Below are 12,898 nucleotides of genomic sequence, written 5' to 3'. Positions count from 1 at the left end.
TATAGTAGTTCCAGTTTTGTCTCCATTCGGTAAACACCTGTTATAACCAACTTCTGCAGTCCGTGTCTCAATTACACACGGACATTACACTCAGGTCCATAGTAGACCTTCAATCAACAACCTTCTGACTCAGAGGCAAGAGTGCCAACTGAGACATTTGTGTACAAGTATATTTAAAAGCCATAAAAACATGCACAAAGGAATGATTTGTACGCCATATTTTACTGCAGCTACGCACAAGTAAGGAGTGTGATGGAATACTCTCCACTTGCCTGGATGAGTGCAGCTCCAACAACACTCAAGAAGCTCGGCACCATCCAGGACAAAGCAGCCCACTTGATTGGCACCCCATCCACCACCTTGAACATTCACTCCCTCCACCACCGGCGTACCGTGGCTGCAGTGTGTACCATCTACAAGATGCACTGCAGCAACTCGCCAAGGCTTCTTCGGCAGCACCTCCCAAACCCATGACCTCTTCCACCTAGAAGAACAAGGGCAGCAAGAGCATGGGAGCACCACCACCTCCAAGTTCCCCTCCAAGTCACACAACATCCTGAATTAGAAGTATATCGCCGATCCTTCATAGTCACTGGGTCAAAATCCTGGAACTCCCTACCTAACAGCACTGTGGGAGTACCTTCACCACACGGACTGCAGTGGTTCAAGAAGGCGGCTCGCCACCACCTTCTCCAGGGCAACTAGGGATGGGCAATAAATGCTGGCCTTGACAGCGACACCCAGATCCCACAAGCAAATTAAAAAAAAAGTCCTTGCCAAGCATTTTTCAAAGGTTGAATTAAAAGAATTTGTCACCTGTATTGCATCATCTTCTTCCCCAGCCAGGCTTGGAAAAGGGCAAGCATTATTAGGAATCCCAATCCACAAAATGCAAATTCAGTCAATTCATTCCAGAGCAATCCCATTAAAAGAACTACTTGCACTGGTGCAATCCAGACAAAGTGCGCCACTGCCACGCCCTGCAAAGAAAACAAGAGTCCTTGTATTATCATGCAAGTTGCAATAATATGCATACAATCGCACATAGGTGATGTTGTTTAAATAAAGACAAGATAGAGTACATATGTCTGTTGAGGGAATTAATAGTACGAATGGATAAATTAGCATTTAGCGCTTACACATTAGAATAACCCATAAGAGTGAGTGGCAGAAAACTGGGGCAGAAATTGCGGTCTTCATAAAGGCGTACGCTGTCGTAATCCATCTGAAAGCCCCCCGCAACTTCCGGGTTTCCTCATGCGCTTGTGCAGGCACAAAACCCGGAACTTGCGATCTGTCAAGGTACTCCTTGACAGATCATCCGAACCGACTGTAAAATCAGTATCACTGGCGCAAAGTTGGGTTAATTGCCCATGAAACTCTTATGGCTAATAAAAGCATCTCTGGGGAAAATGGGGCAAATCACAGTTCTTCTTGGATTCTGTCTAGTTCAGAGGAGACTTCAGATCTTCCACGTACCCCCTCCATCAAGGGGTTGTATCTGGGGAGTTCCACAGGAAATTCTGCCCATTCTGCCTCCTGATGGGTCCCTAATGGGGCCTACACCTGTGGACAGCAGGTGCAGGCTCCGTTATGGGCCTTCCAAAGGCCTCAAAATGCAGGAGGTAGCAGGTAATCGATCCCAGAGGGTATCGATTGACTTCCAGAGATGGCCGGATAGTTCCTTTTGGAGCTACAGAGTCAGATGCTCTGTGTCTTGTGTGGAGTGGGGAGGACTTTTCTGGGCCTCCTGTGCTGCATGGATTGTCTGACTATCAGGGAAGATGTCATTCACACACAGGCACCAGTGGCCTGCCCTGATTATGATAATTATTCTATGCACTCAATTTGGGATGGGATACATGGCGTGCTTCCTGAATGGAAAGGAAATTCGCTCCATTGCACTTCTGCTGGCATTTTGGGCCCTGAATGTCCATTCAATTATTTACTTAATAAAAAGAGTAAACATGGAATAAAGAGACAAAAAGGAGAAAGGGAGACAGAGCGAATAAATTAATAAAGTGGGAATAGAGAGATTGTCTGCCTGTGTAATTTGATCCCTTGTATCAGGAATGGAGAATTCAACAACTACAACTTGCACCTTTAATGTAGAACTACATCCCAAAGTGCTTCACAGAGATGTAATCAAAAAAATGGACACCAAGCCAAATAAGAAGATATTAGGAGGGGTGACTAAAATCTTGGTCAAAGAGGTGGGTTTTAACTAGAGCTTGAAAGGAGGAGAGGGAGGTGGTGAAGCGTGGCTTTTAGTCTGGGATTTTGAAACAAAAACGTTTGGTTGTAAATCAAATCCCTGATTGATTGATTGATTAATTGATTGATTTTTTTAAACTAGTGCTTTGCCCTATAATGCTTTACTTGGTGTTTTTAGTGTGATATTTTATAGCTAATTTTATATCAAGTGAATAATAAACCTTTGTAAATTTTATTACCCAGCAAAACAAATCCACAACTGCAATGCGCTGCGCTCTTTCAACACATTTAGTTTTTGATAGTATACAGAAAACGTATATGGGCAAATATTTAATGGCATAAGGAACATATTGGTAAAAGATAGGGCAGAATCTGGGAACCTGAGCAAGTAACTAATTAACCTTCTTAACAAAAGGTGATACATGGCACCCAGGGCGACCAGAGGGAGGAGATATTTGACTCTGCATCCCCTAAAATATTCCAAGTTGTCTCCCTGTCATATTTGTTTCTGCTACTAGGGCCTAGAAATTGGGTATAGCCCGGCTTGAGGCGTTAGAACTGGCGCTGCGCAAAGTTTATAGCCAGGCGAAACTTATCGCCGCCTGGCGCGATATTGGGTTGCATCGCCCCTAAAGGTGATTGAGGCACGAATTCAGGTGTTACACGGGACTCCTAAGGCGCTAAACTTCCGGCGCAACCCAATATCGGAGCGGATAGGCTCAGCGCAGGTGCTCTCAATTACCGATGACCACGAGACTTCCAGGCGCCGGCTAGCTCTTAAAGGGGTGGGTCAGTCAGCTTCAGCATCCACACTCTGCGCCTTGCAGGCCTCAGAATCGGCGCAGGCCCTTCTCTGGCGATAAAAACTTGGACCAGATGGAAAAGGTGAGACAGAGAGCAGAGCGCTTCATCAATGAGGCTCTGGAGCAATTGGTGGCCGCAATGGAGCGCCGACGAGATGTTCTCTTCACAGACAATGGCAGGAGGCCGAATCATAAGGACTACCGACGAGCTTGGAGGGATGTATGCCAGAGGGTCAACTCCAGCAGCATGGTGACCAGGAGCCCTGTCCAATGCAGAAAGAAATTCAACGACCTCACTCGGGTCATGAGGGTGGGTGTTGTTCCTGCAAACTTCTGCATCCCTTCATTTGCACCTGACTTTATGGCTACAGGGTGGCCTGTGCCCCATTGGCCATCTGCCAGCAAGCACCCATGGCCCTTTCTGGGCACACACATGCACATTTGACTCAGGGCATCATGTAAGGGCTCTTGCACCATGGGGGGCATGAGATGATCACTCAGGGCATCAGGTAACATAACTTCCCCTCCTTTCCCCTGCAGTCCATGCTGGCGAGGATTGGCAAAGACCAGCATCGCACCGGTGGAGGACCTTCACAAGTGGTCACTCTCACGGATCTCGAGGAGAGAGTCCACCAGATTCTTGGAGGACGTCTGAATGGTCCTGTAACCACTGCAGCTACCGACCCCATTGTCGACAGCGATGGTAAGGTTCTCACCTCTTACAACTGTCTCCTTCTACTTGTTCCCCCCGCCAGCATGCTTTCTCACTGTGGACCCATGTCATAGCCTTGCCGCAATCTGGCATCCCTTGCTGTGAACCTGTCCTTTTGCTAAAGCCACTCTTCCACCTCCCTGCTTTCAGATGCTGCATCACCAGCTCGGGAGCCGGGCCCTCAAGCTGCCAGTGCCAGTGCCTCCGAAGGCTCAATGAGAAAATTACTGTCCAACAGAAGGTCAGCAACTCTATCCAGCAACGATCAGGATGGCCAGCCCAAATGGCTGCAGCTTTTATACTAGTGCTGTCCCCTTTAAATAGCGCCCCCCCGAGTCCAAGAAGGGCCTGGGAACGCTCCATCCAACTGTCACTAATAGCGCCAGGCGGAAAGGTTGCGGGCGCCACCGAATATCCGGTCCGGGGCGCAAAAATGGCGTTGCACACTGAAATGATGTCATGATCTGCCTGCGCCCGCGGGCGCGCGCAAAGAGTTAGCGCCGGCACTAAAATCATACTCAATATGGGAGGTGGCGCTATATTCACAGTGCCCGCCCGAAAATTGGGTAACACCCCAATTCTCGGGCTCTTTAGGCGCTAATCGCTGGCGCTACCAACCGAATTTCTAGGCCTAGGGGTTTTATTACAGAAATGGACAATGAGTTTTCAATGACATCTCTGATAAAGTGAATTTAATAATGAATAATATTGGGTACGTGTTTATTTAGTAGGGAAAGTTCATACTATAATGTTTTAGGTTAATGCTGAGAATAATGACAACTCTTGCTGGCATTGGGATTATTGTCATGATATTTAAATACTAATCATTCAGCGGCATGGACAATATGTATCTACATTCCACACTTAGGGGTAGATTTTCCCGAACCTGTCGGAAAGAAGGCGGGACTTCCCCTTTTGGGTTTTTGACCCGCCTACTTCGATGTCCGGCCAATCTGCGTGATTTTCCCTTGATTGACCTTGTTGAGCCCGCCCAGTGGGCTCAGCAGGCCAATTAAGGGCCACCTGGCAACAGGTGACATCACAGACTGAAATTTCATCTGTCAAGAGTTCTTGACAGATGAAATATCAGCGTTTCACAGCTGTTTGAAGCTGTCAAACACTGACAGTCTGAGTTCTGACATGAGTCCTTCTGCACAGACTCAGTTAGAACTCTTACCGGCACTCAAAGCTGAAGGTTGTCACTTTTGACAGATCGCAGCCGTTCAGCTTTCAGTTCCGGCTGAGTGATGCGCTCCCGACGGCTACAGGAAGAAAGGCTGTGAAGGTATGTACAGGTAAGTAAAAGTTCTTTACACACTTTAGACACACCAAACACACTTACCTTTACACTCATGCACCCATCACTCACCTGAGCGCCAACATCGCGACCCCTCCAACTCCTTCAACCCGACGGCCCGCCTGCTCTAACCTGGTGTGGTTTGGAGCTGTCGGGAAACCCACACGAAACCCCTCAAAATAGGGATTAGGCTAAAAACTGCCTGTTAACTACCTGTTAACAGGCAGTTAATTGGCACTAATCCCTTCCCGCCTGGTTTCGGCGGGTCCCAGTGCGGGGCGGGTACCCGCCGCCCCTGAAACTTATGTGGGGCGGGGTTTTGGGCGGGATGGTGTTGGGACCTCCAAATTCGGGATGTTCAGCCCCCGCCCGCCTGAAACCCCGCCCGACGGCTGGGGGGAAATCGGGGCCTTAGGCTTTACATCTTTATGATGTACAGAAGAAAATTTGAGTCTGTGTTCACACTGTTTACTAAAACCAGAATGACATCTTCAATTAAAATGGACTGATGCAAAACAAACCTCTCTGTACACAATGTGAATTGTGCGCACAATTTACCTACCTCATCAAATTTGTTGAGGTTGTTGGATAGTAGACTAACAAGTTGTCCAGTATCAATTTTATCAAGTACTCTGCTCGACATTTTTAAGATCTGTTGAGAAAGAATATTGAAATTTTAGGAAAGCAGACATTAAACTATCGGTGTTTTCATGATCACAGTTTAGTACAGAGACTTACATGGAAAATACTGCTTAATTTAGAGAATAACTAAATATATATTGAAAGGAGTTGATTATAAGGGTGCTGTGTCAAGACAGTTTTGTTCAGTGGCATTATTCGGTCTGCCAGATTGATATTCCTTGTCTTCATTTTCAAAAACTGAGGCCATTTAAAGGCTTGTTTATGTGTTCCAGGAAATTTCTGAGCTTTTACAGGACACAGACTTCCACAAATTCTACACAATTTTGTCTGTTATTTTGGGTGAGTAGAATTGTGACTGAGTACTCTGCCTACTGTGCTGTTCATGCTGAAAATCGAGGTGGTTGGCAGATGGAATTATTTATTTAGAATCTCTATGAAGGACACTAAGGTTGTGCACTGATGGCTCGACCTGAGTGAACAGCCAGGAAGGGGCATAAAATCAGGACATACGATGCAGAGATTTTGGTGGGAGCCAAGCAGGATGGCTTCAGGCTTGCTGATGTTGAGTTGGAGAAAGTACTTTGCTCATTCACAATTTGATGCCGGACAAACAATTGAATAGTACATTTATGGTCATGGCGTAAAGAGTGGTGTCAGAGAGGTAGAACTTACTGTTGTCAATGTACATATGGAAGCTGAACCCACTCCTATGGATGATATGGCCAAGCAGCAATATGTAGACTAAGAAAAGGAGAGGATTACAGATGAAACCTTGGGGTGGTCCAGAGGTGACTGTGTAGGGCAGGAGATGTGCTGGCTATGTTTGGAAACCAAGGAGTGTGTCATGGAAGTGGGCCACAATAGAGAAACTGTGGAGGAGGTTGGAGTGGATAACTGTTCAAATGCTGCAGAAATGTTGACGACTATAAGGAAGAAGATGCACACTCAAGAACCAGTTAATGTTTAATAGAGGTGGGGTGGGGGGGGAGAAAGACCTCTCTGGCAAATATCAAAAATTAGTCAACAAGACTCAATGGGATAAATTTTCCTAGTCCTGTACCTGGACATATTGGAACACCTGGGTGCAGTGAATACAGAAAAATTGGCCCGGGAGGAATGCTCTCCCATAAAGGAACAGATTATCCATCCATGTAACTGAATGGACTGAGAATTGGGTGGGCTCCCTTACACACATGGTCTTCTCTCCGACCAGTTTTCCTGTATCTGCTGCAACCAGGTGATCCAACATACACAAGGGCAGGACTAGAAAAATCAACCGAATGATACTAGACAGAAGGAAGGAATGGGCAATGTATCAATCCCTCCTTCTCCCATCTTACAAATCAAGCCTTCTAAATATCCGGAATAAAATTACATATGTACAAATGAATGTAATTACCTTTTTATAAATTAAACTGAACAGTGCTATTCTCATCTGCATTCCCAGGTGCTGGAGACCAAAGACAGCAGGATGTAGAAAGAGGGTCCTCACGACAAATAGGAGGCAAAGGCCTAAGGCTAGGTAGTATGCTATTTCACGCTCATAGGTATTCTTCACGTTATATGATGCTATTATTCGTCCAAGGCAGAGAGGCTGTACAGCTTTAGTGAATTCCTGTTGAAATCAAATGGCAAATTATATGAATAAGTATTAAGCTTCAGTGTTAACCAGCACGAGATGTGCACATGCTAATCCACATGATATCACATTTACTAGACAGAAAAGTTAATGTTGGGATTAGAAATAGGGAAAATTAAAGAGTTATTTTTATCATATTGTCAGTTTGTGTGCAATCATAGACAATTTCTGCAGGACAGACCTAATAGACAGCGCTCTCCCTAATTAGAATTTTCAGATTTAGCTTTCGTAGTTACCTTAGATTTTCTGAATGCGAGTCCTTCTTAGCAGAAGATCAAAGACACAACAGAGCCTAAATTCCTTACCGCCAAATTGGAGAGGCCCGAGGACCGAACTAAATTTGTCCTTAAACCCCATCAGAATAAATTAGGTGAGCTGCGGGGTCTTACCAATTTTGCCTCATGCTGAGATCACAGATAAGTCTGGGGGTGGGGGCAGGGAGGGGAGGGATGCAATCGAAAGGAGGCTGAGGGTGGGCCAGCAATGGCCTGCAGTTGTTTTGTGGAACCTGGAGGAGCATTCATTCATAGAAACATAGAAACATAGAAGATAGGAGCAGGAGTAGGCCATTCGGCCCCTTGAGCCTGCTCCGCCATTCAATGAGATCATGGCTGATCATCCAAATTCAGTACCCTGTCCCTGCCTTCTCCCCATATCCCTTGAACCCTTTAGCCTTAAGAAATATATCCAACTCCTTCTTGAATATATTTAATGAACTGGCCTCCACTGCCTGCTGTGGTAGAGAATTCCACAGGTTCACCACTCTCTGGGTGAAAAAATTTCTCCTCATCTCTGTCATAAATGGCTTACCCCTTATCTTTAGACTGTGACCCCTGGTTCTGGACTCCCCGACCATCGGGAACATCCTTCCTGCATCTAGTCTGTCTAGTCCTGTTAGAATTTTATAAGTTTCAATGAGATCCCCTCTCATTCTTCTAAACTCCAGCGAGTATAAGCCCAATCGACCCAATCTCTCCTCATATGTCATTCCTGCCATCCCAGGTATCAGTGTGGTGAATCTTCGCTGCACTCCCTCCATGGCAAGAACATCCTTCCTCAGATAAGGCGACCAAAACTGCACACAATACTCAAGGTGTGGTCTCACCAAGGCCCTGTACAACTGTAGCAAGACATCCTTGTTCCTGTACTCGAATCCTCTTGCTACGAAGGCCAACATACCATTTGCCTTCTTAACCGCCTGCTGCACCTGCATGCTTACCTTCAGCGACTGGTGCACAAGGACACCCAGGTTTCGTTGCACTTCCCCTTCTCCCAATCTATTGCCGTTCAGATAATAATCTGCCTTCCTGTTTTTGCCACCAAAGTGGATAACCTCGCATTTATCCACGTTATACTGCATCTGCCATACATCTGCCCAATCACTCAACCTGTCCAATTCTCCCTCTGACTCCACAAAGCACAAACATTTTCGAAGCTCCGACTTGTGTAAACGAATATACTAATCCGGGTCAGAAATGAGCACAGGAGTCACTTTTCAATATTGAAATAACCTGCTCAAAGAGACGCTCATTTCAAGTGGCCTCTATGGCCGCCTAAAAATTGCTGATTGGGCGCAGGCCTCTGCCTTGCTAAATTGGTTAACGTTGCACCCGTTTTAGGCGCATAAAATGGGAGCAACTATATTAAATTTAGACCTTCTCAACTCTGGTATCATTCCAGTAAATCTTCATTGTACCTTTTCCATGGCTCTAATATCCTTCCTTTAATGTGGTGCCCAGAATTGCACACAATACTCCAACTGTGGCCTAACCAATGTCTTTTACAAATTCAACATCACTTCCTTGCTTATGTGGCCAATGCCCTTCATATAAACCCCAGAGTGCCATTATCCTTTTTATGGCCATTTTTTACCTGGTCACTTATTAACCTGTCTACATCCTCCTGTAACCTCCAGCATTCTTCTTCACAGTTGGCCATGTTCCCTAATTTGTTATCATCAGCTAACTTTAATATCATTGTACCTATGTCCAAATCATTTATATAAATGGAAAACAAAGAGGTCTCAGCACAAATCCATGGGACAAATCATTACCCAAATTCTTTAAATCTGAAAAACACCCATTTACTCCTACTTGCGCCCAGCCATCTTTCTATCTATTCAGATGCATTCCTTTTAATATCATATGGCCTAGAAATTCATTGACGCCACTTTTGGGGCGCTAAAGTGGGGCGTCCGCTAAAGTTTGCGGCCGCCGCCAAATCTAGGCCACTTCTCCGATATTCATTAGCTTCGCCCTACTAGTTCGGGCGAGCGCTAAAACTGCTGCTGGACGCCTCTCTTTGGGCGCTAAGCCGGAGGTGGTGATCGATAGCGCCGAGGCCGGGCGCAGCGCAGGTGCGGCCATCTCGTGACTGACAGCAGACACCCTGGCGCCGGCCAGCTCTTAAGGGGGAAGGGTCGACTGTGTCTGCTGCCACACCCTGGATAGTGGAGCCCTCCAGCTAGGCCTGAACACTGCTGCTGGACCCAAATAGCGCCTGAAGACATGGAGAAGGCCCGTGAACATGCGCAGCGCTTCTCAGAGCGTGATCTGAGTGTGCTGCTTGCTGCTGTGGAGAAGAGGCGCCATGTTTTGTACCCGGACAATGGCAAGAAGGCGACGGTCCGCGTCTACAGGAGAGCCTGGAGGCATGTCGCCAGCAAGCTGTCAGCCAACAGCGACGTCCCCAGGACCGGTGCCCAATGCCGCAAAAAGTTAAATGACCTCACACGCATTGTCAGGGTGAGTACCCTTTCCAATGACCTCCTCATCCTTGCATGTGCACCTCACATTATGGGCAAAGGGACCTGAAAGCTCTAATGGCCAGCCTTCATCCAGCAGCTATGGCACAGGCATGAGCATCAATTGCACATTCTGCACTGAACACACTGGCCAAGCTATTCCACCATGGGAGGCAGTGCACACAAGATCACGGCGACATACTGGCCAGGCTATTCCACCATGGGAGGCAGTGCACACCAGATCATGGCGACACACTGGCCAGGCTATTCTACCATGGGAGGCAGTGCACACCAGATCATGGCGACACACTGGCCAGGCTATTCCACCATGGGAGGCAGTGCACACAAGATCACGGCGACACACTGTACTTAGAGGCCATCCTTTCTCTTGCAGGCCAAGCTGGCGAATAATCGCAAGAGCCGGACTGCGACCGGGGGAGGACGACCCCATATCCAGCCACTCACCGAGCTGCAACATCGCGTGGAGCGCCTCATGGGTGGCCGGGTGATTGGGCTCGTTGCATGTGGAGATGCCGACCCTGTTCTGGGCAGCAATGGTAAGGACATCACCTTTTGCACCTCTCTCGTCCCACTTGCGCATCAGATCTACATCCTTTGCCACTGTCCGACCAATGCGCTGAATGCCACCACTCATGCATCCCGCACTGATGCCCTCTCCTCACTCTAAAGCTACTCTTGTGCCTTCCTGCTTTCAGATGGTCAAGAGGAGGTCCCTCAACTTGCCAGTGACAGACCCTCCGAGGAGGAGCAGGAGGAGGAGCAAGAGGAAGGCGGCCCATCAGGGGAACCCTCAGCCGCGGCCACCCAGGCCAATGTAGGGGACACGCCTTCCCTGGAGGGCAGCGTGGCGGAAGTGTCGAAGGGGAGGGGAGCTCCTGGGACCTGCGTGCTGCAGAAAGGCGGGAGGGGGGTGGAAGCTCGGCGGCCTTCTCCCCAGAGGGGGGATGCGTCGGAGGGGAGTCCAATTGCTGGGCCCAGCGGCCTCCAGCAACGGAGGAAGGGTCGGCCAGCTCGGCGGCCTTCTCCCCAGAGGGAGAGTCCGGCCTCCAGTCAGGAGATGCTCTTCGCCGAGGAGATGGAACGCCTCGAAGACTTGTCCGCGGACTCGGAGCGCCGGCACACGGAGCTCATGGCGGCAGTGGCACGGTTGCCTGAGTCCATCGATTCGCTCTCTCGGAGTGTGGCCGAGTTCGGGCCCTTAGAGGCCACCAGTCGGGCGGAATACCGGGCAGATCTGTCAGCGACTGGCCAGGTGATTAGTGGTGCCGTCCAGTCACTGGCTGCTCTGCTGCGGTCAGTGAACAGGTCAACACGGGCACTCACTGCTGCCACACTCGCGGTGTCAGCCAGGCATTGCCAGGGCACCCGGCGCGCTGCAGCAGCACATCGGTCTGTCCCTCGGCAGATTGGTGCGAATGCTGCAGTGCTGGCCCGGGCGAGTGCCAGTGTCTCAGGCGACCAGCGAGCGCCTGCCATCCGCCAGCTTGCCGCCATTCCTCCAGCCGCCACTGCCACTCCCCCAGTGGAGCTGCCAGGAGCTGCTGCAGCGACTGATGCTGGCCAGCCACAGCTGCAGCAATCAACAGCCGGCCGCTCGACGGCCAGACCTCGACTAGGCCGACCCCCAAGGGCATCTGCCGTCACGACATGTGCCCCTCAGGAGCCTGCCCCCAGCCTTGCAGCAGCCAATGGCCTTACTTTGAGGCGGAGCAGCAGGGCGGGCAGGGGCCACCCAAAGATGGCCAAGGCATCGCCCTAGCGGGCCAAATAGTCGAATGTGTGGCCATTTGTGTTTGTTTCTTGAGGCCGAGAATTGGATGTTTGTTTTTTGAAGGCCGATGATGTGATGTTTGTTTTGGACGAAGGCCGAGAATGACGGCCATTTTAGTTGCCCTATTTTGTTAATCCTCCCCAGGTTGTGGGAGCGAGTAATGTGTTTGAGTGTTTTTTGGGGGTTTCATCTGTTTTTGGTTTTCATGTGGGAAGGGCCCAGAGTTTGTACAATAAAGCATTTTATTTATTCACATTGTCCATGTTTGATCTTTGAAGTGTTTGCTGCCTTAACCGGCTGAGGGCTTGCGGAGCGGCTGCAATCATGTTCTATCATTGGCACAAGCCATTCCCTGACAGGGGGCCTAGAAGTGACGTTCAATAAGCCGACGACGGGCGGCCCTTGGACCTTGTGCGTCCCTCCTGGGCTGGTACTCCTCGTCCTCGTCGTCCTCATGCTCCTCCTGCTCCTCCTCCTGAGGTGGTGGTCCAACGTGAGGTGGCAGTGCCTGAGTCCTGCGGATAGCCAGGTTGTGCAGCATGCAGCAAACGACGACGAATTGGGAGACTCGATCCTGCGAATACTGGAGGGCTCCCCCGGAGCGATCGAGACAGCGGAACCGTTGCTTGAGCACGCCGATTGTTTGTTCTATGAGGTTCCTTGTCGCTTGATGGCTCTCGTTGTATGCCTCTTCAGCAGGGGTCGTGGGCGCGCGGAGCGGGGTCATGAGCCAGGTACACAAAGGATAGCCTTTGTCCCCGATAAGCCATCCTCTTGGGGGAGGCTGTGCCTGGAACATGTCAGCCACAGTTGTCTGTCGCAGGATAAAGGCATCGTGGCTGCTGCCTGGAAAGCGGGCATTGACAGCTAGGATGCGCTGCCTGTGGTCACACACCAGCTGTACATTGAGGGAATGGTAGCCCTTCCGGTTGCGGTACTCCTCGGCATGCTCAAGAGGTGCCCGCAAAGCCACATGCGTGCAGTCAATGGCGCCCTGCACCATGGGGAAGCCCGCTATTCTTGCAAACCCCACTGCACGCTGCTGCTGCTTGTCCA

At 49.3% G+C, this 12,898-nt stretch overlaps 1 protein-coding gene across 1 annotated transcript in view; it reads right to left on the bottom strand.

Moving 5' to 3' along the window:
- Nucleotides 1-12,898, bottom strand: part of cftr (CF transmembrane conductance regulator) — a 178,303-nt gene that overhangs the window by 115,156 nt on the left and 50,249 nt on the right. The window contains exons 4-6 of the mRNA XM_086009187.1: nt 7,068-7,283; nt 5,589-5,678; nt 817-980 (exon numbers count right to left, since the gene is read on the bottom strand). Coding sequence (XP_085865313.1) covers nt 817-980; nt 5,589-5,678; nt 7,068-7,283 — 470 coding nt within the window. The remainder of the gene's footprint in view (nt 1-816; nt 981-5,588; nt 5,679-7,067; nt 7,284-12,898) is intronic.

Source organism: Somniosus microcephalus, chromosome 16 (assembly GCF_052327205.1).
Source record: "Somniosus microcephalus isolate GS21.2 chromosome 16, FLI_Smic_1.0, whole genome shotgun sequence".
In the NCBI taxonomy this organism is placed as follows: domain Eukaryota; kingdom Metazoa; phylum Chordata; class Chondrichthyes; order Squaliformes; family Somniosidae; genus Somniosus; species Somniosus microcephalus.
The sequence above is the reverse complement of the archived record's forward strand: the minus strand, read 5'-3'. Positions and strand labels throughout refer to the sequence as shown.